Here is a 27,981-nt window from a genome sequence, read left to right as displayed (position 1 = left end):
AATATGTGAAAATTCTGATATGAAAAACATCATCTATATAGTGTCAACACAACAAAACACACACATTGAATTAACTGACTTTACTTAGATAATGTTTGCTAAACCAAATAACCATATTCACATCATATGGCATATACGACCACTATTACCAGCCCTCAAACAAGTTTGAAAGTACAAAAAAAAAAATTATAAACCACCAAAAAAAAAAAATGCATTCACAGATTCTCATATGTAGGTGGAGAAGATGGCGGGAGGGAAATCTGAGTGCTTTTGGCTATTTTGTGTGGCTAATTGACCGTAACCCGGAGTGGTGGTGGAGGCTGCATGACGTAGCATGGACCTGTTGTGGAACATGGTGGTACTGAGCATTTGGGTATGGATTAACATAATACAGGGTATTGGCAGGGCCCATTTGAGTATACCCTCCAGAATGTCCATGTTGACCATACCCATGTAGTCGCCACTCTCCTACACTGGGTATGGTCAAGTGGCCATACTGGTGAGGTCCAGCTGTAGCCATAAAAGGCCATGTTGTGGGCGGTGTTGTATTGGACCTTCATGTGGCTGTGGTGAAGGTCTCCGTGTGGGAGGGGGTTCACCCACTGATCTTGTGGTCTCCTCGGGTAGTCCAGGCATCTGTAGAAGGTTTTGTCTTGAAAGTTGCCATCTCCCAAGGTATGCCAAGACCAGAGTTGGGTTATTGGTTTGGGTGCATGCATCAATAACTATCTGGAGTGCACCTCTGGCCCGCAGCCTCACTTCACCGAGAATTGTATGCAGATTGAGCGCCAGACTCTGTGCATTTGTACCAGTGGCGGCAAGCTCCCTCCTGCGCCGGCCATGGTGTGGGATTACTGCAGGCTGTGGTGATGTATCAAGTGGGAGTGTAGGGCTGCTACTTTGCCCATGGTCCTCCTCTTCTTGAGTTGCCTCCTGTCCTGGGCATGCTGGTGGTTGTGGTTGTTGGCTTGTTGATGGTTGGGAAAATGTTCCAGCCACTTCTTCCCCTTCACCAACATGGTCGACGTGGACCTCGGAGTCCGATGCAGTCTCCCGCTCAGTTATGTTTGAATCAGTTCTGTTTTTCCAAACAAAAACAAACAAAAAAAATTACACATATTACTATTGTACTATAAGGCCACATGTCAAATGTGTGGTGTGGTGATTCATGCACTTACGGATGGAGATCCATAACAGGAGCTAGAAAATTTAAGCTATCATAATAAATATATTTTTACTTCTTTGTGCCCTCTGCCCCACTCCTGGCCCGATTCTGACACTCACGGCGAAACCGGTCACTGCAGCTGCGACACCGTCTAGTGACATCACACACTTCAAAGTAACACAACAAATGTTTGACATTATGATCACAGTGTATGCATAGGCAAATGTAGGTTACAGCCTATTGTGGCATGCTACTTGACAAGTGTAAACTGGCAGGATAGCAAGCATAACATCACATATGATGATGTTAGGTTCATTTGTTGCTTCATTTAAAAGAAATAATTTTATTTTTTTTTTAAGGATAGTGCTTACTCATTTCATGCTGCACCTCAGTTGTACTTTCTTCATATGTTGGAAAAATTTGCCTGCAGTTATGATTCCATGATGCATCCTTGTGACCACAGTCTGCATAATGTGCGTAACGTACCTCCCAAATTTCTGGCCTCTCCTGCACCAGAACAATCAAAAGCTCAACATTAATTTGTCTTGCCATCTTGCTGTACTCCGTGGAGGCGTGAAGGTGGCATGCTCTAGAACGTCCCAGGGTAATTAGCTTCCTGAATAATGGCTGAGGCAATTTCCTGTCACCTGCCCAATGCTTGCGTATTTCTCGCAAGTCACACGCATGATCCGTGTGGTGTGCGATTTTTTCTTGCACCCATAGACTTGCATTGGTGAGACTCGGCCGAGATACACTGATAATCGCAGCATGCTGTGATTTTTCTCGCACTTACAATACGGACATGAAAAAAAAAGCTGATGTGAGTTCCCCCTATAGATGAATACTGGTTCGAGTGCTATGCGATTTTTTTTTCGCATAGCACTCGACCGTATTCATCGCTGGTATGACTCCGGCCTAAATCTTCGAATGGTGTGATTCAGATGAAACCCCGACAAATCCAGACAGCAGAGTTACTCTGGACGCCATCTGACCATTTTTCAGCATTGACCTTTTCAAAAGTGCACAAAATTGTGGCCTGACCACGCTTTTACGCATGCTTAAAGCGAGAGACATCGCCGGATCATAGACCAGACAGAGTCCACAGTGTCCCCATCTGCATCATTAAAAGGAATCTTCAACAAGCCGAGCCTTACTGTGATCTTTGGGAGGAAGATTAAACAAATCAACAGCAGGTCAAGAATTGGTTTTATTTATTTTTACAGCTGTTCCTCATACAGTATAAGTGATTAGACACTTTGGGTTGGTGCGATTTCAGCAATACCAGATTTATCTAATTTTTTTATGGTTGGCTGCTGCCACACATTAAAAATTTTTTCATCACCATATTTTGAGAGCTAAAATTTTTCAATATATCTGGCGATAGAGTCATGTGAGGTTTTTGCCAGGACAAGTTGACGTTTTTATTGGCAACATTTTTGTGTACTTATAATTTTTTGATAACTTTCTATCCTGACTTTTGGAAGACAAAATTAAGTAAAAAACAGAAATTCAGAGTTTTTTTTGTCGTTCACCAAATGGAAACATCCCCGCTCTCCACCCGCCGTCCCATTCTATCCCTCCGCAGCCACGCTCTACATCCATGTCCCAGTGTCCCTCCACAGCCCCGCTCTCTTCTGCCACAGCCCTGCCTCTTCCTTCACAGCCCTGCTCTCCCCATCCACAGCCCCGTTCTCTTCCTTCACAGCCCTGCTCTCCCGCTCTCTCCATCCACAGCAGGGGTCTCAAACTCGGCAGAGTAAATAGGCCACACATAAAAAAAAATTTGAGCTGGGGGGCCGCATTCCTTTCAACCTCAATACACCTCGTACACACGTGGCTCTGCTCCGTACACCTCGTACACACAGGGCTCCGCTCCATACACCTCATACACACAGGGCTCTGCTCCGTACACCTCGTACACACAGGGCTCCGCTCCATACACCTAATACACACAGGGCTCTGCTCCGTACACCTCGTACACACAGGGCTCCACTCCATACACCTCATACACACAGGGCTCTGCTCCGTACACCTCGAACACACAGGGCTCCGCTCCATCCACCCTGTAAACCACTCCTGAACCCACGTATAAACTTACCTTTATCCAGTACCATGACAACCAGCACACAGACAGCAGCTTCTGTTCTACACACACTGAGGCCCCCTGATCATGTGACAGCTGACTCCTCCCCCTCCTGTGACCTCATCACAGGTCCTTTGCAGTGTGTGCACACAGAACAGCCAATGCCATCGCCGCTCCTGAATGCGTGCCTTCCCCCTGCCTCAGGGAGTGAGACATGTGGTGGGCCGCAGATGCCTGCCTCAGGGGCCGCATGGCCAGCGGGCCGCATGTTTGAGACCCCTGCTCTACAGCCCTGCTGTCTTCCTTCCTCCACAGCCCCGCTCTCCATGCACCACACGCGGTGACGCCGAGACCAGGAGAGACAGGTGCGCAGATTGTTCGTTTGGCTGGAGTGGGCGGAGCTAGAGCAGAGCTGCAGCACATGTGATTGGCTGGCCTGCGGGGGCGTGGCCTAATGTGGGAGTCTGGAGTGGGTGTAGCTTGCAGGAGTGGGCGGAGCTGCAGCGCGTGTGATTGGACGGCCTGCGGGGGCGTGGCCTAGTGCTATAGTAGGCCGCAGTAGAAGGCGGGAACTAAATTTAGGCCGGGAAGCTGCAGGGGAGAGGGGGATAGCGCAGTTGGCGACGGGGAGCACCGACTGAACCGGGACAGGGCTCGCAGCATGCTGGTGGGTCGCCCTTCCAGGGCCGTTGGGTACTCGGTACCGGGTCGGTGTCAGGGGGATGTGTCACAGCAGCTGTGACACATTCCGTGGCCCTGGGCGCTCAAGTAATCAGGGGTGTTGAATGGTGGTTTGCAGTTAATGGAATAGTTCGTGACGCCACCTGTGGTGTTCAGCAAGTGGGATGTTGGGCCGATGCTGCATGCAGATCCTCTGGGGCTGGTGGTTTGTTGCAGCCAAGATGGTGAAGCTCCCCACAGGTGGAGCTGTAGCCCTAGGGCAGTGTAGATGTAGGGGAAGAGGAGAGGTGCAGGCAGTGTAGAAGCTGATACCCAAATGTAGTGGTACAGGGTGTGTTGGCGCAGGAATTATTGGAGGACACCAGGGCGTGCAGTTCCAAAGCTTTACTCACAGTCTGTAGCACACACAGATGCCTGCCTCCATGCTGTGTCCTCCGGGTCAGGGACTCAGTCAACCTCCAGATCAGATGGAATGCTCCCTTCCAACACTCCGCCACCACCAACATGTGCCTTTCTGAACGTCTCCTCTTATAGCGCCTTTAAGTGTGAAGTACTCCTAGTACTGAGTTACACTGGCGTGCCTCCTGACAGATGTTCCCAAGAACTCTACTTGTACGGCAGACAGCTGTAGCCTGCTTCGGGGACTCCTCTCTCCTGAGTCCCGGCTCACTATTCTCATTGCTGTTGTGCTCCCAAGTCTTAGCTGGGAGTAGTGCATTTACAGCCCACTACTCCACCGGTGACTGCTGCAGGACCTTCAGTATCCATACAACCTCGGGGACCGGGCCCCGGCCTTGCGCCTAGAACTTCTAGGCAGAGTTCTCCTATAACCCACGTCCTCTCTGTTCCCTTTTACTCCTTCGTTCCGTACTAATCCCTCTCTCTCATAGAAGATCAGGTTTCAGTCCAATGTCTTTCTCCTTCTATCCTTTCCTGTGCCAGCTGGCTCAGATCACTGAGGCAGCTGCAGCACTCCTTCCTCCATCCCTCTTCCAGGGATCCTCACTCCTCTCTGAGTGACTCTCTCCCACTCACTGACAGACTGACTGACTGACTACCTAAACCTTCCCGCTCTTTGTGTATTCTAAACTCCACCCGCCTCCCAGCACGTTTCGTGTTCCAAGCAGGGAGCCACCAAAGGTGCTCTGCTACACTCCAAGCAGGGAGCGGCAATGTGGCTTTGCTGAACTACCATGTTGTGTGGGATGCGAGTGTTGGAGCGTGGTTAGGAGCCTCCAACTCACCTGGTTGGTGGGGTACCACAGCTCAGGAGGAGGTGCAGTACCTCTGTGGCAACTGAATCCTCAGGGGCACCACACTGGCACTATTCAGCCCCTGTCCTGAAGGCTGTCTTCCTCACAGCCCCGCTTTCCATGCACTATCCTGCTGTATCTGTCCTCAGCCCTGCTCTTCAACTGTGTCCCACTCTGCTGGTTCGTGACACACACACACACACACACACAAACATTCAGATTTATATATAGAGATTACTTACATTTCAGTTTTTGTTCTGTGGTATGATGAAAAAGCATCGTTTTTGACACTTTTTTTTTTTTACGATATTCACTGTCTGTATTACAGTGACAGAAGATTCTTAGAACATGCTCCTGGCATGATCTAACAGGCTTGCAGTAGCAGGCTGACCCAGAGGTCATCATGACGACCTCTGGTTGCCATGATAACCATGGGGCCCTCATGATGATGTCTTGGGGGTTCCAATGAAAAGGGAGAGGGAGCTCCCTCCTCAGCCTCCTAAATGTTGCAGTAGATATCGACTGTGGTATTTAGGGAGATAAACAGCTGTGGCAGTGTGAGGATCGCTCCTGGCTGTGACAGCCGGGGCTCGACTATCACGTAAGCTGAGCTCCCAGTGGCAATCACATTGGCACAGCTCTTGTGCTGCGCACGATAGCCATGACATATTCTATATTTCATTGGTCAGGAACCCCTATCCGACTATCAAGTATAGGTACGTCAATTGTGGGGAAGGTTTAAGGGCTTGTTGAAATTTCTGGAACTCAGCACCTGGGCACATACTCTGGTAGCTTTCCTCCTACCTACTCCTGTCAACTGGTGTACAGTCATGTACAGGGTCGGACTGGCCATCTGACAATTCTGGCCAAGGCCAGAAGGGCCTGTCTGGTCATGGGCTGCCTTGTCTGCTATTTTGTTAACAGAATCTGTGTTGTCAAGACACCCATACTGTTAAGAGCTGTGATGAAGCACAAAGTCGCTGACGGGTATCATTGGAAATATTGGTCTGGTAGTAAATCTTGCTTTCCTCCATCCAGGGTAATATTAGTAATATATATCCCATCTGGTGCTTGGGAATAGTGACAGCGTGGGCCTGTGTGATTTCAAATGCCAGGGCTGAATTTCAGTCCCAGTCCGTACCAGGTCATGTAACAAGTGTAATTGGTGGTTTCTGAAAACAGGAAGTCTCCACTGTAGTCAGGGTTAGTGAAAACATCCCTTAAGCTAGTCACATTTTAGAGGTTGTCAGAAGATTGTTTGCCAGTAGGCATCTAGGCTGGCTCTCCCACACAGAGTACTGCTCTTTAAGCTAAGAGCTCCTGAGTTCTCTATGAGAGAGACATGTCTGTCAATAGCTTACAGTGGGTACAGAAAGTATTCAGACCCCCTTTAAAATTTTCACTCTTTGTTTCATTGCAGCCATTTGGTAAATTTCAAAAAGTTCAGTGAATAGCGGTGACGTCACTGATGCTGTGCAGCCTCACAGCCTGACCCACGGTGAACTCTTGAGCGCGGGAAAATGCCAGTTCATTCTCCCACGCTCCACGGTTCAGTGTGGGTCAGGCCAGCAGGGAGGGCAGACTCAGTGACATCAGCGCTTGTATCTGAAGCAAGCACTGGCATCATCTCATTCATTCAGCAGTAGTTTACAGCTGGGACGGTCGCATTAGCACTGCTCCTGGTTGTAAACTGTATATGGTCCAGATATGAATTTACGGAGTGGGATTGAATGCCGGACAGGTATGGTATATTGAAACAAGCTAATGAAAGGTAGCAACATGGTTCAATGTCCATGTAATTATATCTAATCAATGACACATCTAGTTGCCACATAGAGGACAGGAATGTTGACAGATCGCTAAATGGAAAACACAAACACGATCAAAAAAGTCCATTTATATTAAAAATATAATATTTTATTGAAACCTTAGATATTAAATAGACAGCAAAAAGTGTGGGGTACATCCAGTGCAACCATCAGACACAAAAGTGCAGATAAAAAACAAAGACACCCTAACCAATGGGACAGAGAATAGTAAGTGCAAATACAGAGGAATGCCAATGTGACCACCTCTTCACTAATTACTTAGTATTAACCAAAGGTATGTTTATAAGTATCCAGCTAGATGAATAAATGCCTAAAAGGAAAGAATCACATGACATCCATAGACACATGTCAATCCCCTCTATAGCTGATAATGTTAAGCTCAAATGAGACAGGTACCAAGCATGGACACTTATTCATATGAGCGTCATAAACTATATATAAGCAAGTCCATATTTTTTACCTCAAGTGAGTGACGCTGTCTCATTTTCCCAGGGTTAGCGCGTCACCCCTACGCACGTTTCGGATGCTTGTCCTTCGTCAGAGGTCAGGATGGTATGGTATGATATGGTATGTACCTTGTGTATGGTATGTAAGACCCCCCCCTTGCTATGTTACAGAAAACCTCCCAATCTAAGAAACATCATTATCCGAAGTTCAATGCCCTCTGATCACCAAGAGGAACATATCCTTGCAATGAGAGAAGATGCAAAACCTGCATTCATATAGAGACCAAAGACAAAATCCAAATTCCCAACACACAGCAGGACTATAAGATCCCTGGGACATTCACATGTTCCTCTTCCAATGTGGTGTATTTAATTCTATGCAATATATGTCCTGTGGGTGGCCTCTATGTTGGAGAAACAGGACAGAGACTGAGAGCAAGGATGAGGTCTCATCGTCATACAATTACAGACAAAAAAACCCATTTACCTGTGGCTAAACATTTCTGTGGTCCAGGACACAACATAGGCAATATGAAAGTTGTCATTTTAAAAGGCAATTTTAAATCACAGACACATCGGAGAGTGTGGGAGCATAAATTCATTACTATCTTTAATTCTATTCACACAGGACTCAATTTGTCAGAAGGTTTTATGACCCATTACCATATCTGAGCTATCTCCTCCAAGTAGCCCTTTGATCTTCAGAACTTTTCATACTACCTATCTGATCTTACCTAATTAAGGATTCTCTCTCCAAGCTCATTGTTTGTTTATTGAAATGTTGTGCTTTAAACTGTATATAAATAAAGTTTCTTCAAATATTTTGTCATATCAGCCTGATGAAGGGACGTAAGCAGTCCCGAAAGCTTGCTTTGTGACAACATTCACTATTATTTGTTAGCCATTAAAAGGTATCATACCCACAAGATTCCTATTTTGTTTCTCTCACTGAGAGCCCTTTATATATTTTTTTTCTACTGGCGAACACGGTACCAAACCACTTTTTTTGTTATACATATGACAATCAAGTTTTTTTTTCTACTGGGGAACAGGGTACCAAACCACTTTTTTCGTTTTGTGTATGGTATGGTATACTGTTTTGGGTTTTTTTTATTTCTTACAGGAGAACAAGTGTATCACTTGGATTAGCTGAACAATAAAAATGGCAAACTGTGTTAAATGTTTTATTTCATTGAAAGACTTTATTCTGGCTGTGTGTTTATTTAACCCTTTTACTACTATAGAATTAGTAATGGATAGGTGTCTTATTGACACCTCTCCATTACTAAGCCAGGCTTGATGTCACCTTACAATAGCAAGGTTCCTTCAACCCCCAACTATTACCCCATATGCCACCCACTACATGGCAGTGGGAAGTGAGAGGCCAAGTGCCGGAATTGGCGCATCTTAGAGATGCGTAATTTCTGGGGCGGCTGGGGACAGATGTTTGTAGCCGGGGGGGGGGGGGCAATAACCTTGGTCCCTTCCTAGGCTATGAATATCTGCCACCAGTCGCTGGCTTTCCCTTTCTGGCTCAGAAAATTGCACGGGAGCCCATGCCATTTTTTTCCTGAAATGACTCTTTTATTAAATACACACATGTCCCATAATTTGTACATACACTATACTAATAATATTGGTCACTAGCATCTATATATCTAACTATTCTGCGTGTGTTCACTGTATGTCAACCATGTCTTCTATCCTGTCAGCTCCTGCACTGATTTTACAGAAGCCAACAAATGAATTAACGGCTAATCTTTTATCTATATCTCTATGCAATATAAAGATATAGATATATATATATGTGTGTGTGTCACTGACATATGTACAGTATATATACCTATTCTATGTGTATATATCTATTCTACCTATTCTATTCTATACTGTACCCTGCAGATCATTTGCTGGCTTTTAATCTAATCTATCTATAAATAATGTTTTGAAGAATATTTCATTTTCAAACGATGTGTAAATGACTTAGAACATTTTTCTATGTAAAAGCTCATGTTAAAAATCGCATTGTAGTCTGATAGCAAATGCACAGCATTTGAATGTAAATCGGATGCTATGTGTGAAAAATCGGATTGTACTCACACAAAAAAGCATGACACTCGCATGAAAATTGCATTACACTTGTCCGACTTCCTTGCATCAAAATCAGACCGATTTTTAAATCGCTAAGGTGTCTCCAGCCTAAGGGCTCATAACCATATGTGTGAAAAAAGTTTCGATATCAGGACCGGAAAATCGGACAAGTGTCATGCAAGTGTCATGCGAGTACAATACATCCGTATGACAAGCGTATACAATGCATTTTTTTCTCTGCAACTATTTTCTACAATCATTTACAGGACCATTTACAGTGTTCTATACCACAGAATGGTAAGGTATCTGTCAAAAATGGACGGCATACGGATGGTCAGTATGATGTGCGATTTTTTTTTCTCGCACCCATTGACTTGCATTGGCGAATCTCGTCTGAGATACGCAGCAAATCGCAGCATGCTGCGATTTTTTTTTTCAGTCCGATTTCAGCTGAGAAAAAAATAGCAGATGAGATGTAACCCATTGAATAACATTGATCAGAGTGCAATCCAATTTTTTTCTCGAATTGCACTCATCCGTTTTTCTCGCAAATGAGTATGAGCCCTAAAGTGTAGATTCAGGTCACTTTTTAAAATAAGAAACCACATGGAGGAAAATACACAAGGGCACTGAGCAGTGTACCTGTGAATTCAGCTCTGGAATGAACACAAGAAAGAAGCGATGCAGGTTTTTTATGCCTTTGCCTCTGTCTGTGTGTGTTCATTGGTTGCTTCAGCTTGGCATGCAAAAAATTGACTCTTACACAGCTCCATTGACAAACCAATAAATAAGTTATGGGTCTGAGAAAATGGTGACAAAAAACCCCGGAATTTTTACAGGGCACTAAAGTTATTATAACAAAACTATATAAATTGGAAATTGCCGTTGTTATTCTGGCCTGGAGATCCATATTTCCATTTTATTTTTATTCTACAATGAATGCCTTAAGGCTGTGTGCCCACGTAGCGATTTTTAAGCGTTTTTGCCGCGATTTTCGGTGCAAAAACGCAGCAAAAACGTTTAAAAATCGTGTACAGAACGCCCCCCATGCATTCCTATGGCATTCCGCACATGCTGCGCTTTTTTCCGCGGCGGAATTGCATCACGGAAAAAATCGCAGCATGCTCATTCTTTTGTGCGGAATCGCAAAGAAATGCCGCGATTCCGCACCCATAGGAATGCATGAGAATCGCTGACTTCCCGCATGTGGCTATGCCCACCATGCGGGAAGTTAAGCGTCTCATGTGCGGTTGGTACCCACGGTGTGGAGGAGAGGAGACTGTCCTCCAGGCCCTGGGTACCATCCCCCTGTAAAAAAAAGAATAAAAAATAAAAAATCGGGGTATATTTACCTTCCGGTGTCCCGCGCTGCATTCCCGGCCTCAGCGTTCCCAGTAATGCCTTGCAGCACGGTTCAGTGGTAACGTAGTCTCGTGTGACTCTAGCGGTCTCGCGAGATCGCTATAGCAACGTGAGACTACGTCATCACAGGTCTCGCAAGGCATTACTGGGAACGCTGTGGCCCGGGAATGCAGCGCGGGACGCCGGAAGGTAAATATACACCGATTTTTTAATTTTTTTTAGCATTTTAACATTCTATCTTTTACTATTGATGCCGCATAGGCGGCCTCAATAGTAAAAACCTGGTCACACTTGTCAAACACTATGTTTGACGAGTGTGACCAACCTGTCAATCACTTTCCAAGCGATGCTTCAAATCTCTTGGAAAGTGCTTGAATATCGCACACGAAAATCGCGGCAAAATCGCGATCATAATCGCGGTAAAATCGCGGTGAAATCGCGCGGAAAAAATTGCGCGATTTCTGGGAAGGAGTCCGGTTTTTGGTGTGCGTTTTAACACGCACCGTGGGCACATAGCCTAAAAGTGAAATCCAGAAAAAAACAGTGGTGTATTTTTATCACCATGTTAACTCATTTGGATTTTTGTTCTTGTTTTTCTGTACATTATATAGTAAGAATTACATCTCTGTCGGCGCGCGAATTTTGGCTCATCTTTCATCGTTTTTAAGAAATCTCAAGATGGAAGAGGCCAGGAGCCATTTGGTGAGCTGCATTTCTTGCTACATGTTCACAGATTTACCAGTGGAAAAGCCAAACTTCACATGCCACAAATGCAAGCTTGTGACCCTGTTGGAGGAAAAGTTGCAAAATCTCGAAGAGAGGTTAGCTACGTTGAAGATCATTAAGGAAGGTGAAGAGTTCTTGGACAGAGCAGAATTATCTCTTCATGTTACAGAAAGAGAAGAAATTCGAAGTGCACCTGAAGAAACAGAGGAATGGAGACATGTGACCCAGAGAAGCAGGAGGATCAGGAGGCAGTCAGCACCCATACTGCTCAGAAACCAGTACCAGGCTCTCACGCAGGAAAACGATGAAGAAATACATCAGGATAAGACTTTGCCAACAAACAGCAACCTTGTACGCCTTCAGAGTCCTCCTGGATGGAGAAAGAAAAATGTTGTGAAGAAGAAACGGAGAGTGGTGGTCATGGGGGATTCCCTGTTGAGAGGAACAGAGGCCGCTATCTGCAGACCGGATATAACTTCAAGAGAAATGTGCTGTCTTCCAGGTGCAAAAATTAAAGATGTGTCTGACAGGATATCAGGACTCTTCAGACCTACAGATGACTACCCATTCCTGCTACTACATGTGGGGACAAATGACACCGCAAGAAACGACCTGGAAACCATCTGCAGAGACTTTGAAGACTTAGGCAAGAAAGTGAAAGAACTGGGAGCGCAGGTGGTCTTCTCTTCCATCCTCCCAGTGGATGGCCATGGAACAAGGAGGTGGAATAAGATTCTGCAGGTGAACAACTGGCTACGTCGATGGTGCCGTCAGCAACGATTTGGATTTCTGGATCACGGAGTGAACTACTTATACGATGGACTACTTGCTAGAGATGGGGTGCACCTTACGAAGACTGGAAAGCAGGTATTTGGAAGTCGCCTTGCTACATTTGTAAGGAGAGCTTTAAACTAGAACAACATGGGAAGGGAAGCAAAAGACCAGAAAAAGCCATACACCTGACAAATGCTATTGAGAACTCTGCTATTAGAAGTGGAAAGGAAGAACAAAGACGAAAGAAGCTAATTAAAAAAAATATTGGCGAAAGAGAAACCAATCACAAACTAAAATGTTTCTATACTAATGCACAAAGCATGGGCAACAAACAAGGAGAATTGGAACTACTAACACAGGAAAAGAAATATGATGTCATTGGAATCACTGAAACTTGGTGGGACGATACACATGATTGGAATACAAGACTAGAAGGATACAACTTATTTGCAAGAAACAGACTTGATAAACGAGGAGGGGGTGTCGCATTGTATGTTAGAAATGCGTATATCTGCACAGAGATTGAAGCTTCAGAGACTGGGAGTTCTGTGGAAACTGTTTGGGTAAGAATACAAGGACAGAACAATGGAAAGGACACCATTGTAGGCATTTACTACAGGCCGCCTGTGCAAGCTGAAGATATGGATGAACTCTTTATGCATCAAATGGCCAAGTTCTCCAAAAAATATGACATAGTTGTCATGGGAGATTTCAACTATCCAGACATTTGTTGGGAATCTCTCTCAGGTAAAACTAACAGGTCAAGGAAATTCTTATCCTCTCTTGCTGACAACTTTATCTTCCAAAAGGTAAAGGAGAAAACAAGGGGAACTGCTACCTTGGATCTAATCCTTATAAACAGGGAGGAAATGGTTGAGGAGGTAAAAGTGGCTGGGACCCTAGGAGGTAGCGACCATGCTATTTTAGAATTTTGGATAACTAGAGGCGGAAGACCTGTGAAGACTCAGACGTCAAGGTTAGATTTCAGAAAGGCAGATTTTAAGGGATTCAGAAAGAGAATTGGAGGGATCCAATGGCTGGATATCCTTAAAGACAAAAATGTCCAGGAAGGATGGGAAATCTTGAAAAATGAAATTCTCAAAGCACAGTTGTTAACAATTCCGAAAAGAGGGAAGAATAGGAAGCATTTAAGGAAACCAGGATGGATGAACACAGAACTTAAGCACATGCTAAAAAGGAAGCAAAAAATGTTTATAAAATGGAAAGAAGGAGGCATATCTAAAGAAGAATATAATGCTGTCTGCAGAACCTGCAAGGCACAAATCAGATTATCTAAAGCTGAAAATGAATTGAGGCTTGCAAGAGATGTCAAAAGCAATAATAAAGGATTTTGGGGATATGTCAAAAGTAAAAGAAAAGTCAAAGATGCTATAGGATTTTTACAGGATGAAAATGATGAAATGGTAAGACAGGATGTTGAGAAGGCTGAACTTTTAAATTCCTATTTTGCATCTGTTTTCTCTCAGAAAGGAAATGTAACATCAACTGTTATTCACTGTCCTATTAAGGGAATAGAAGAATCCAGGATATCTATAAACAGAAAGATAGTGAGGAAACACTTAGCTAACCTAAATGTATTCAAGTCTCCAGGTCCAGATGAATTACACCCCAGAGTACTGAAGGAGATAGCAGAAGAAATTTTTGAACCCCTCTCCATAATCTTTGAAAATTCTTGGAGAACAGGAGAAGTGCCAGAAGACTGGAGAAGAGCAAATGTTGTTCCTATCTTCAAAAAGGGGAAGAAGGTGGACCCAGGCAACTATAGGCCGGTGAGTCTGACTTCTATACCAGGAAAGATCTTTGAACAAATTATTAAACAACATGTATGTCAATACCTGGATAAGAATGAAGTGATTAAACAGAGTCAGCATGGGTTTGTAACTAATAAGTCATGTCAGACTAATTTAATTTCCTTCTATGATGGTATTACTGATTGGGTGGATCAAGGAAATGCTGTAGATATAGTATATCTTGACTTCAGCAAAGCATTTGACAAAGTCTCTCATACAATCCTTATTGAAAAAATGACTAAGTATGGAATGGACAAGGCAACTGTTAGGTGGATTCATAACTGGCTTAGTGATCGGACCCAAAGAGTGGTCGTAAATGGCTGCACATCCAGTTGGAAGAATGTCTCAAGTGGGGTACCACAGGGCTCTGTCCTGGGCCCTGTATTGTTCAACATCTTTATCAACGATTTAGATGAAGGAATTGAGGGTAAACTGATTAAATTTGCTGATGACACAAAGCTAGGAGGGATAGCTAATACTAGAGAAGAGAGAGAGAGGATTCAAAAAGATTTAAATAAACTGGAGAAGTGGGCAGCAACTAACAGAATGGTTTTTAACAGGGAGAAATGCAAAGTACTACATCTGGGCAATAAAAATGAAAAAAGCATATATAGAATGGGAGGAATAGGGCTAAGTGACAGCACATGTGAAAAAGACTTGGGTATACTAATAGATCACAGACTGAATATGAGTCAACAGTGTGATGCAGCAGCAAAAAAGGCAAATGCAATTCTAGGATGTATTAACAGAAGCATACAGTCTAGATCACGTGAAGTAATTATTTCCCTCTACTCCTCTTTGGTCAGACCTCATCTGGAATATTGTGTCCAATTTTGGGCACCACATTTTAAAAAAGACATCAACAAACTGGAGCAAGTTCAGAAAAGAGCGACCAGAATGGTGACCGGTCTGCAAACCCTGTCTTATGAGGAAAGGTTGCAGGATTTGGGAATGTTTAGTTTGCAAAAGAGAAGACTGAGAGGAGACTTAATAGCTGTCTACAAATATCTAAAGGGCTGTCACATTGTAGAAGGATCAACTTTATTCTCATTTGCACAAGGAAAGACTAGAAGCAATGGGATGAAGCTGAATGGGAGGAGACACAGATTAGATATTAGAAAAAACTTTTTGACAGTTAGAGTGATCAATGAGTGGAACAGGCTGCCACGAGAAGTGGTGAGTTCTCCTTCAATGGAAGTCTTCAAACAGAGGCTGGACAGACATCTAACTGGGATGATTTAGCGAATCCTGCTTTGAGCAGGGGGTTGGACCAGATGGCCCAGGAGGTCCCTTCCAACTCTACGATTCTATGATTCTATGATTCATTCAGTAGCAAGTCCTCAAATGTCTATGTTTACAGAATTATAATAATCTATAGTTATGTCTCCTAGAAGAAGGGAAGAAATAACTAGAGGACAAAAATGAATATTTGGCTGCATTTATGCTTATTTGTGTGGGGTGTTTGGAAGCAAAACCAGTAATATTAGCGCAGCAGAAGAAACCAAGGTGTCAACTAAATGTTCATGGCATGCCTCTTTTTTCTGTCCCAAACATGATTATGTTGTGATCCTTCTTTAATACATCAATTCTTCAAAAGGTTGATACAATATGTCGAAATTTGGATAATACTATCCTGATTTTAATGTGTCTGTCTTATACTGTCATGACTATGACTAAGGATATATTTCTCCTTAGACCTTCCTTCCTTAGGAGCTGCATTGGTAGAGTTAATGATTTCCTCATTACTCTAGAATAATATTGCACAAAATAACCCAGTAAACAAACATCACTCAGCCAAATTTGTGATTTCAATACTTGACAGAATGACAAGACAAACATGAGCACACGGCCTAAGCTTGGAATTAATTCACAGCTTCACTACATTAAGCTAACCATGCACATGATACAAAGATAAAGGTTTAGTTCTGCTGCATAACCTTACTTTAATTATGTTAAAATAATTCACAATTTAATGCTTCAGAAGCCATAGCACATCATCTATAGACAATAAATGTCCTGACATCACAGAGGGCTGCGGTTAAGGTTTATTCTTTTGGGGAATATGAATGTGAATATGTTGGCACCAATATTCGCTGACATCCAAAAAAAAGTATATTTATCTATAAAAAGAACTGTATGCTGCATAGCCATCAAATTATGACTTTTTTTATATTTTTTTTTTTTACAAGTGAGGGTGTTTCTAGGGTTTTACACCCAAGTCATAAGTCCCCCCACCTTAAAAAAAACGCTTTATATACTACTATATATTACATTGTTGCCACTCTATTACCAATAAATATTACCATCATACAGTGATTAGTAGCAACATGTAAGTAATATTTAAAGAAAACACACCATGCAAAGACTAATATTACCAATGATACCGCAATCAAAGGTTCAAATAATACCGTTACATCACGACCACTGTTGTTACACCTACATAGTGACAGGATCGTAGTATTATCCTGTCCCCACAATGCACTTTCTAGATCATTCCCCCAGTTCCATCACTCTCATTCCATTCTTTTGAGGTCCACACCATCAGGTTCTTCCGTCCCCTCTCAGAGTAGCGGTCATATACCAGGCCCCAGGCTCACCCACCCACTTCCTTGACCACTTCTCAGCCTGGATGCTGCATTTCATGTCCTCAGAACTCCCATCCCTTATCCTGGGAATCTTCAATATCCCCATTAACAGCCCTACTTCTACATCTGCATCCCAGCTTCTATCACTAACCACTTCTCTCGGCCTCTCACAGCTCTCAACCTCTGAGGCACACAAGGACGGTAACACCCTTGATCTGGTCTTTGTCCGGCTCTGTTCAATCTCCTACCTAAATAACTCACTGCTTCCCCTCTCTGACCACAACATTCTCTCCTTCACGCTCACAAATCCTCGCCCGCCCCAGCACACTCCTACGTTTCATACATTCAGAAATCTACAAACCATAAACCCTTATACACTTTCAGACTCCCTACACTCTGTCCCCAATCTCCTCTTTTTCCTGTCCTGATCTGGCTGTACATCACTACACTGACACTCTCAGAAGCACCTGGACCAAGTAGTGCCCCTCACCCTCAGAACCTCCAAACACAGAGTAAAACAGCCCTAGCTCACACCGCAAACTCAACCTCTCCAGCAATGCTCTAGGAGTGCTGAACGTTTATGGAGGAAAACCTGCACACCAGAAGACTTCACCCACTTCAAATTTATGTTAAGAACCTATAACTCTTCCCTTCACCTTGCCATAAAGACCTACTTCACCACCCTGATCTCCTCACTATCCAACAACCCCAAGAAACTTTTTGACACCTTTCTCTCCCTCCTCAGGCCAAAAGCACAGGCATTTGTGCTGATGACCGACCACTCACTTCATAGAGAAAATAGATAACATCCGTCAGGAAATCCACTCCCAACCACTAAGTGCTGCGATTCCCATTTCCCCTGGCTCATTCTCCACGTTTGATCCCATCACAGAAGAAGTCTCCAGACTCCTCTCTTCTTCTCATCTGACTACGTACACTACCGACCCCATTCCTTCACATCTCCTCCAGTCTCTCTCTCCAGTCATCACAACTCACCTAACTACAATCTTTAATCTCTCTCTCTCCTCGGGCATTTTCCCATCCTCCTTCAAACACTCTATTGTTACTCCATTATTAAAGAAACCCGCTCTCTACCCATCCTGCACAAACAACTACAGACCAGTCTCCAATCTCCCCTTCATCTCTAAATCTCTTGGAGCGCCTAGTCTACTACCACCATACCCGATACCTCTCCACTCACTCCCTCCTAGACCCTTCACAGTCCGGCTTCCACTCCCTACATTCAACTGAAACTGCACTCAAAGTTACCAATGACCTTCTGACAGCAAAATGTAACAGTGAACACTCTCAACTCATTCTTCTCGATCTTTCTGCAGCTTTCGACACTGTTGACCACTGTCTCCTACTCTCTAGGCTCCAGTCACTAGGCATTATGGACACTGCTCTCTCCTGGTTCTCTTTCTATCCTGACCACTCCTTCAGTATTTTGTTTGCTGGCTCAACTTCATCTCCTCTTCCCTTCACTGTTGGGGTACCTCAGGGCTCAGTCCTTGGCCCCCTTATTTTCTCTCGCTACTCGGCCCCATTTGGACAGATCATCAGCAGATTTGGCTTTCAGTACCATCTTTATGCTGATGACACACAATTATACACATCATCCCCTGACCTTACCCCCTCTGTACTACAAAACTCCAGTGACTGTCTGTCCACAGTCTCCTACATAATGTCCGCACTCTATCTGAAACTCAACCTCTCCAAAACTGAACTTCTTCTGCTCCAGCCCTCTACTAACCTCCCTAAACCTGACATTTCCCTCTCCGTGGGTGGCACCATAATAACACCCCAGCAGCAGGTGCACTGTCTGGGTATTATGTTTGCCACAAATCTCTCCTTCACATCCCATATATAATCTCTTGCCCGCTCTTGCCGCTTAAACCTGAAGAACATCTCTAGAGTCCACCCTTTTCTCACCATGGAAACAACAAAAACCCTTCCTGTCGCCTTGATCCACTCCCACATGGACTACTGCAATGCTCTATTATTTGATATCCCCATTACTCGACTTTCCCCTCTCCAGTCCATACTTAATGAAGCAGCCAGGGTCATCCATCTGGCTAATCGGTACTCAGACGTGTCCGCTCTTCGCCAATCGTTACAATGGCTGCCCATTCATTATAGGATCCAATTCAAAGTACTTGTTCTCACCCACAAAGCTGTCCACAGTGCAGCACCCCCCTACATCTCCTCCCTCATTTCTGTCTATCGGCCTAACCGACCACTGCGCTCTGCAAACGACTTTCGACTAGCCTCCGCGCTAATCCGTACCTCTCACTCCCGACTCCAAGACTTCTCCCATGCTGCACCAATCCTCTGGAATGCTCTACCCCAAGAAATTAGGACTATCCACAATTTGCATAGTTTTAGGCACTCCTTCAAAACACATTTGTTCAGAGCGGCCTATCACGTTCATTAATCAAAGTCATTTTATGTGGAAGTGTGCATGTGTAGCCCATTCACTATCCCCATCTATCCCCCACTCCCTCAAGATGGATGGACCATCATTGTAAATACATCACTGCAAATTCACACATGTACTTTTTATCTCCCTCAAATAATTGTAGATTGTAAGCTCTCACGAGCAGGGTTGTCTAATTTTGCTTTAATTATTGTATTGTTAACGTTGTTACATATGACTTGTATTTTGAAACTGTTAAACTGTAAAGCACTGCGGAATATGCTGGCGCTATATAAATAAAGATTATTATTATTATAACTCACCATGCACCAATTTTACCAATAATACCACTATACAACTACATTACATGGTGTGTGAATAATATTAACAGACTAACTGAGTAATATCCAATAGCCACTCTACAAAGAACAAAATTCTTTAGTAAGGCCTCTTTCACACTTCCGTTTTTTACAATCAGTCACAATCCGCCAGGTTTTGAAAAAAAACGGATCCTCAATTTTTTTTTGAGGATCCGTTTTTTTCCCATTGACTTGCATTAATGGCGGATTGTGACGGATTGCTGTCTGTTGCATCCGTTTTTTGTGAGGATCCGCCAAAAGTTGCTGTCCGTCACCATCCTCAAAGATTTCAAAACGGAGCTTGTAACGTTTTTTTCTCTGGCGGATCCTCCAGACACTCATTTAACCCGAAATTCTTTCTGGGTGCCGGACAAAAAAAAATTCTCTCTCTCTCTCTCTCTCTCTTGCCAGCGATTCCTTTAAATTTTTTCATTTTCAGGATCCGTCTGAAAACGGATCCTGTGCCATCCATTCACATCAGTTGAGAACGGATCCGCTTGTCCGCCTTTTTGGCGGATTATAACTGATGCAAAAAACTGAAGTGTGAAAGAGGCCTAAGACATCAGTAACGTAGATAAATTACAGGTATATACAAGCATGATATGTTAGGTAGCACAGCTATAGAGCAGTATAGTAGTGTACAGGAAGTACATGAGGTCAGGAGATTACATTAAGCAGAGAAACGGACCACTATAGTATATGTAGCAAAGGTAAAGAGCCAGTAGGGGGGCCGTGGGTTCCATGTTCAGAGGGGCCATCTAGCTAGCTCCCTAAGTAGAGATGAGAGAATTTGTGTGGATTTTGGCCTGATCTGATTTTGACGTATTCAAGCCATATTCAAACACTATTCGTGCCGAATGTTTGTCTTATGATCGGTTCTGAACATATTCGGTAATTTCTACTCCCATTGACTAATGACTTTCTGCTGTGTTTGACGAATATTGCAAAAACAATATTTGAATCTGATCGTTTTCGGAACCGAATCAGAACAAATTCGCACATCTCTATCCCTAAGGTCCTGCAATGCCTGCACATGAGGAAAGAGATATTTTGAATTAACAAAAAAACTCCATTTACTCCATTTCCAGAAACTACATTTCTAATTGGAGATATTTGCTCTTATTATTATTACACCTACTACATATTGGGATAGGATATTGGAGATGGGAACACCCCTTTAAGCCTCGCGGTACAGCAGGAAGGCACAATCTCCTTGGACTACCGCTCTCTGTTCTCTAGACCACCGGTGGTTTTAAACCTGTGGTCTACAGAACTGCCGGGGTACCTACGCACATGATGTCAAAGTCCCAGGGTGGTGACATCATCGCAACCGCATCGAGACTCTGACATCCTGAGTGTGCATCAGGGTTATTACATCACATTGGTCCACCCGAGCTGCATCGGTGGAGTCGTCAGGATCCTGGAAGCGGTGAGTATATGATTTTTTTTATTATAGTTAAAACTTGAGGAGGCATCACAAACAATATGGAATCCTGAAACAGTGGAGAGGTCCTCATACTTTATAGGGACTACTGTGGGGCCCTCATAAAGTGTAGGGGGCAGTATACAGTTTGGAGGCCCATTATACAGTGTAGGCACTAAGGTGGGGCCTATTCTACAGTATAGAAGCTAAGGTGTGGCCCATTATACAGCGTGTGAGCTAATTTGGGCCGATTATACAGTATAGAAGCTGGTGTGGGGCCCATTATATAGTATAGGAGCTAATGTCTGGGGCCCATTAAACAATGTAGGAGCTAATGTGAGACCCAATATACAGTATAGGAGCTAATGTGGAGACCCAATATAGAGTATAGGAGCTAATGTTCAGCCCATTATACAGTATAGGAACTACTGTGAGACCTAATATACAGTATAGGAGGTAATGTGGGGCCCATTATACTGTACAATATAGGAGCTAATATGCAACCCATTATACAGTATAGGAGCTGATATGTGTGGCCTATTATACTGTATAGTAGCTAACGTAAGACCCAATTTACAATATAGAAGCTAATGTGTGGCCCATTATACAGTATACGAGCTAATGTGACACCCAATATACTGTATAGGACCTAACGTAAGACACAATGTACAGTATAGGAGCTAATGTGACACCCAATATACAGTATAGGAGCTAATATGGGGCCCATTATACAGTGAAGGAGCTAATGTGGGGCCCATTATACAATGTAGGAGATAATGTAGGGCCAATTTTAGAGTATATGAGCTAATGTGTGGCCCATTATACAGTATGGGAGCTAATGTTAGACCCAATATACAATATAGGAGCTTATGTGTGGGACCCATTATACAGTATGGGAGCTAATGTTAAACCCAATATACAGAATAGGAGCTAATGTGAGACCCAATATACAGTATAAATACAAAAAGGGTGGGGGAACAAGAGGTGCAATAGTGCCCTATCACTAGTGACACTACGATGTGAGTGGTGTAATGCAGTTCCACTCACCTATTCCAGTTGTGTGACCCACAACTGGCTTGAAGACATAACACAGTATCAGCTGCTGCAGGACCTCCACCGACCACTCCAACGTGGAAAAACTGCCAGAGAATATGGGAAGCAAGGTGTGCCACAGTCCGCGCTGCTGAGTCCACAAAATCACCTGGGATGCAAGATGTTGTAACAAAGTACTTCTTTATTCCTTCCTACGTGTTTCGGCGCCCTTCCTGGCACCTTCCTCAGGGTAATTACACCAGCAGGGAATTTATAGCCCCTTCCATTAGCAATTATGGGTGTGTTCTGTTTACATATGATGTCATAATGGTCATCACTGGGGGAGGGGCCAGCATTTTTGGCACAATTTCACACAAATAACATAATAAAACAAGAAAATCCTTCAAAATACTTGCTAAAATATACATAAAAATCCTACCAGTAAAATGATATGAAGACCTTCATAAAAATTGCAGCGGAAACATAGCCAAAGTATCCAGACTGTCAATGCAAAAACAAAAAAAAAATTTTTTTAAAAAACATTATCTCCCGACTTTCAGGGTAGTAGAACCCATGTGTTTACTGGTTTCATTGTTTTCTCTTGTGACTTATGTTGAGCGCCACCGTCCTGCTGATATCACTGCCTTTGGAACATAGGTTCTATGAACTATTTTTTCACAAAACTATCCTGTTAAATATGTGATTCTATGGTTTGTTAAAAAATTATTATAAAAAATTGCAATGAACAATTTTCTTTATTTTTGTTTTGTAGGAGGGAATCAAGGAGCGATGCTACTATTAAATAAACTTCATAAAATAGATTATTTCTAAAATTAACTGCTTTTAAAAAACTTTAATTTTTATTTTCATTTTTATTTTTATTATTTATTATCAATAAAGAATTATCTAAAAATTACTATTAAATAATTGTATTATTAAAAATGGCCTGAAAAATGTGTCTATCATCTTCCGTGTAGTTATGGTCACTATTTTATATATTAATTGTGGTGGTGTCACCCATGAAATGTGTGTCTGTTGGTCTAGCACACCTGGGTTCTAGTCCCCAGGAAAGTCACAGGTCTCCATGCAGGCATAAATGACATAGTACAAGGGACAATCAGGAAAAATTATAAATTGTTGTGAGCTTATGCATATTAAATTAGGGAATTGTGAAATTCTAGATAGGATACCAACTTTGATATATATTTAAACAAAATAAATGTGTCATTAGGTGTATGTGAGACATTAAGTGTTTAGATATACCCGTGCGATCAAGAAAGTAGTCAGACGAAAAAATAAATAAAATGAAAAAAGATAGTATGAAAAAATAAAGTGAGGTTTGCTTAAGTGTGTAACATAAGGATGCAGGAATTCCTCCTACTATGGTGTGCCTTTCTTACCCACTCAGGATGTGACCAAGAGGGGGGGGTTGGGGGATTATAATTTATATAACCCGTAAAAAAATATAACCTGAAAAACTCCTCCATGTCGCCAACTTCCGTGTCCCAGATCAGGAATAAGTCATCAATAAATTTTTTATATAAAACCAAGCCATTCTTGTATTTGTTTCCATATATATGTATGTCTTCAAAAAGACCCATAAAAAGATTAGCGTATGAGCAAGCTGTTTTCGAACCCATAGCTGTGCCATACTTTTGATGGTACATGTCACCATCAAAGGTGAAAAAGTTATTGTTTAATATGAAATTTAGGCCATCCAGAATGAAGTTGATGTTCCTTATATCCAATTGTATGTCTCTTTTTAGATAGTATTCAATACAGAGTAATCCTATTTCATGACCTATATTCGTGTACAATGATGTAACATCCATGGTGACAAATCTATATGATTTTTTCCATGTGATTCCTCCCAAAATCCTGATCATATCCGTAGAATCCTTAATATAGCTTTCTAATTTCACCACGTATTTCTGTAAATTTCTATCAATGTAGGTGGCAAGGTTACTTGTCAGGGAATCAATTCCTGAGATTATTGGTCGCCCAGGGGGATTGTCCAAGCTTTTATGAATCTTGGGCAAGTGGTATAGGAATGGAATGGGGGGTTGCCTTTTTATTAGAAACTTCTTTAAGTCCTTATTGATTATCCCCTGTTGGAATGCCATGTTTATTTTTTGATTGTGTATTTTTGTTAATGTGGGGTACGGGTTATTTTTTACTTTCTCATAGTATTTAGTGTCCGACAATAATCTTAATGCTTCTTTTTTATAATCATTGGTGTTTTGTATCACTATGCCGCCCCCCTTATCGGCTGCCCGAATCACTATTTCACTATTCTTACCCAAATTTTTCAGGGCTTCTCTCTCTTTCTTCGTGAGATTTTTCTTATCCCCCCTTATGTTGCCGGCTTTCTTCATTAAGGTGTCCTTTTTAAGATCTTTTAATAGTAAGTCTTGGAACGTCTCTAGTATATGACCCCTACCTATATTAGTTCTGAAATTATGTTTAGCCCTCTCGGTTTTAATGTGTCCAGTTTAAACATCCAATATTTTTCACGTTTTTTGAGCAGCTCAAATCTGTTGGGTATATTCACTGCTATATGATCGATCGGGGTTATCTTGATTGCTGTTGCATCTCTGTTATGATACGTGTCATAATGGAATGACACTCCATGTGCTCTATACCCACTCTTTATATTTGAACGATGTTTGTTTAGCCGCTCATGAAGTGGTCTGATAGTTCTGCCAACATACTGCATGCCACATGGACACTCAAGCAAGTAAATTACAAACTCTGTAGAGCAATTCATGTCATGTTTAATGGTAAAGGATTCATTCGTTGATGCGGATTTAAAGCTGCTTGTCTGTTGGATGCTCCGACAACAAAGGCATCTATTTTTTCTACATTTTGATGTCTTCTTATGCAGTACTTTGGCATAATTCGTGGTTGTCTTCTGTTTGAGCCTACTAGGAGCTATTATCCCTTTAATGTTTGGTGCCCTGCGGAAAGTAATTCCTGGTCTATCAGGTACAATGGATTTTAATATTGGATCACTTAGAAGTAAGTGCCAGTGTGTATGAAGGCATTTTTTGATTGACTTGTGACAATTATTATAAGTCGTTATAAAATTGAATGCTTTGTTCTTCTCTGTCCCTTTTCTGTCTTTCTGTATAAGGAGGGTTTCTTGCGGGATTTCTCCACTGTGCTTTTGTGTGCTGGATATCAATTTTTTTGGGTATCCTTTCTCTAGGAATCTTTTTCTGAGTATTTCAGATTGAGAAGCGTAGTCATCCTTGGAAGTGCAATTCTTCTTTATCCTTCTAAATTGATTGGACGGTATATTACGCAGCCATTTTGTGTAATGTCCACTCCTGAAATCAATATACGAATTCCTGTCCGTAGGCTTAAAGTATGTTTTTGTATGTATCCTTGTGCCATCAGAGAAAATTGTTAGGTCCAGGAAGTTGATGCTTTCTTCATGTATTGTTCGTTCAAAATTTATCCCCCAGTGGTTATTAATTATGTCACTGAAAAACTCCTCCATGTCGCCAACTTCCGTGTCCCAGATCAGGAATAAGTCATCAATAAACCTTTTATATAAAACCAAGCCATTCTTGTATTTGTTTCCATATATATGTATGTCTTCAAAAAGACCCATAAAAAGATTAGCGTACGAGCAAGCTGTTTTCGAACCCATAGCTGTGCCATACTTTTGATGGTACATGTCACCATCAAAGGTGAAAAAGTTATTGTTTAATATGAAATTTAGGCCATCCAGAATGAAGTTGATGTTCCTTATATCCAATTGTATGTCTCTTTTTAGATAGTATTCAGTACAGAGTAATCCTATTTCATGACCTATATTCGTGTACAATGATGTAACATCCATGGTGACAAATCTATATGATTTTTTCCATGTGATTCCTCCCAAAATCCTGATCATATCCGTAGAATCCTTAATATAGCTTTCTAATTTCACCACATATTTCTGTAAATTTCTATCAATGTAGGTGGCAAGGTTACTTGTCAGGGAATCAATTCCTGAGATTATTGGTCGCCCAGGGGGATTGTCCAAGCTTTTATGACTCTTGGGCAAGTGGTATAGGAATGGAATGGGGGGTTGCCTTTTTATTAGAAACTTCTTTAAGTCCTTATTGATTATCCCCTGTTGGAATGCCATGTTTATTTTTTGATTGTGTATTTTTGTTAATGTGGGGTACGGGTTATTTTTTACTTTCTCATAGTATTTAGTGTCCGACAATAATCTTAATGCTTCTTTTTTATAATCATTGGTGTTTTGTATCACTATGCCGCCCCCCTTATCGGCTGCCCGAATCACTATTTCACTATTCTTACCCAAATTTTTCAGGGCTTCTCTCTCTTTCTTCGTGAGATTATTCTTATCCCCCCTTATGTTGCCGGCTTTCTTCATTAAGGTGTCCTTTTTAAGATCTTTTAATAGTAAGTCTTGGAACGTCTCTAGTATATGACCCCTACTTTCCAAGGGATAGAAATTGGATTTTGTTTTCAGAGTAGGGTCAGATGATGCTTCACTTTTGTTATCTTTCGTGTCATCTGGCTTTAATAAGAAATGCCTTTTGAGAGTCAACCTCCTAATATACTGATGCACATCTATGAAAAGTTTAAAATCGTCTGGTTGGTTCGTGGGGCAGAAACATTTATTTTGTTTAAATATATATCAAAGTTGGTATCCTATCTAGAATTTCACAATTCCCTAATTTAATATGCATAAGCTCACAACAATTTATAATTTTTCCTGATTGTCCCATGTCATTTATGCCTGCATGGAGACCTGTGACTTTCCTGGGGACTAGAACCCAGGTGTGCTAGACCAACAGACACACGTTTCATGGGTGACACCACCACAATTAATATATAAAATAGTGACCATAACTACACGGAAGATGATAGACACATTTTTCAGGCCATTTTTAATAATACGATTATATAATAGTAATTTTTAGATAATTCTTTATTGATAATAAATAATAAAAATAAAAATGAAAATAAAAATAAAAGTTTTTTAAAAGCAGTTAATTTTAGAAATAATCTATTTTATGAAGTTTATTTAATAGTAGCATCGCTCCTTGATTCCCTCCTACAAAACAAAAATAAAGAAAATTGTTCATTGCAATTTTTTATAATAATTTTTTAACAAACCATAGTATCACATATTTAACAGGATAGTTTTGTGAAAAAATAGTTCATAGAACCTATGTTCCAAAGGCACTGATACCAGCAGGAGGGTGGCGCTAAACATAAGTCACAAGAGAAAACAATGAAACCAGTAAACACATGGGTTCTACTACCCTGAAAGTCAGGAGATAATGTTTTTAAAAAAATTTTTTTTTTTGTTTTTGCATTGACAGTCTGGATACTTTGGCTATGTTTCCGCTGCAGTTTTTATGAAGGTCTTCATATCATTTTACTGGTAGGATTTTTATGTATATTTTAGCAAGTATTTTGAAGGATTTTCTTGTTTTATTATGTTATTTGTGTGAAATTGTGCCAAAAATGCTGGCCCCTCCCCCAGTGATGACCATTATGACATCATATGTAAACAGAACACACCCATAATTGCTAATGGAAGGGGCTATAAATTCCCTGCTCCTATGGCTGGTGTAATTACCCTGAGGAAGGTGCCAGGAAGGGCGCCGAAACGCGTAGGAAGGAATAAAGAAGTACTTTGTTACAACATCTTGCATCCCAGGTGATTTTGTGGACTCAGCAGCGCGGACTGTGGCACACCTTGCTTCCCATATTCTCTGGCAGTTTTTCCACGTTGGAGTGGTCGGTGGAGGTCCTGCAGCAGCTGATACTGTGTTATGTCTTCAAGCCAGTTGTGGGTCACACAACTGGAATAGGTGAGTGGAACTGCATTACACCACTCACATCGTAGTGTCACTAGTGATAGGGTACTATTGCGCCTCTTATTCCCCCACCCTTTTTGTATTGATACAGTGAATCAT

General features: G+C 42.1%; 2 protein-coding genes across 2 annotated transcripts in view; both read right to left on the bottom strand.

Moving 5' to 3' along the window:
• LOC141092600 (transient receptor potential cation channel subfamily V member 6-like) overlaps positions 1–27,981 on the bottom strand; it is a 189,628-nt gene that overhangs the window by 92,764 nt on the left and 68,883 nt on the right. The gene's annotated exons all lie outside the window — the stretch shown is intronic.
• On the bottom strand, positions 66–27,981 carry LOC141092725 (uncharacterized). The gene is made up of 3 exons (XM_073579119.1): positions 27,955–27,981; positions 22,049–22,245; positions 66–1,078 (listed from the first exon to the last, which is right to left on the bottom strand). Exons 1-3 carry the CDS (start codon positions 27,979–27,981, stop codon positions 484–486), a joined length of 819 nt encoding a protein of 272 aa, XP_073435220.1. The 3' UTR covers positions 66–483.

Source organism: Dendrobates tinctorius, unplaced genomic scaffold (genome assembly GCF_039654945.1).
Source record: "Dendrobates tinctorius isolate UK_male_01 unplaced genomic scaffold, ASM3965494v1 ptg000060l, whole genome shotgun sequence".
NCBI lineage: Eukaryota > Metazoa > Chordata > Amphibia > Anura > Dendrobatidae > Dendrobates > Dendrobates tinctorius.
The sequence above is the reverse complement of the archived record's forward strand: the minus strand, read 5'-3'. Positions and strand labels throughout refer to the sequence as shown.

What these genes read in the sequence shown, in the direction of transcription:
- LOC141092725 (XM_073579119.1), bottom strand. Translation starts at nt 27,981, where the DNA reads ATGATTCACTGTATCAATACAAAAAGG. An exon ending in ACTGTATCAATACAAAAAGG is followed by an intron (nt 22,246 to 27,954) that starts GTGGGGGAATAA and finishes CGAAACACGTAG; the next exon opens with GAAGGAATAAAGAAGTACTT. An exon ending in GGGTCACACAACTGGAATAG is followed by an intron (nt 1,079 to 22,048) that starts GTGAGTGGAACT and finishes TTGGAAAAACAG; the next exon opens with AACTGATTCAAACATAACTG.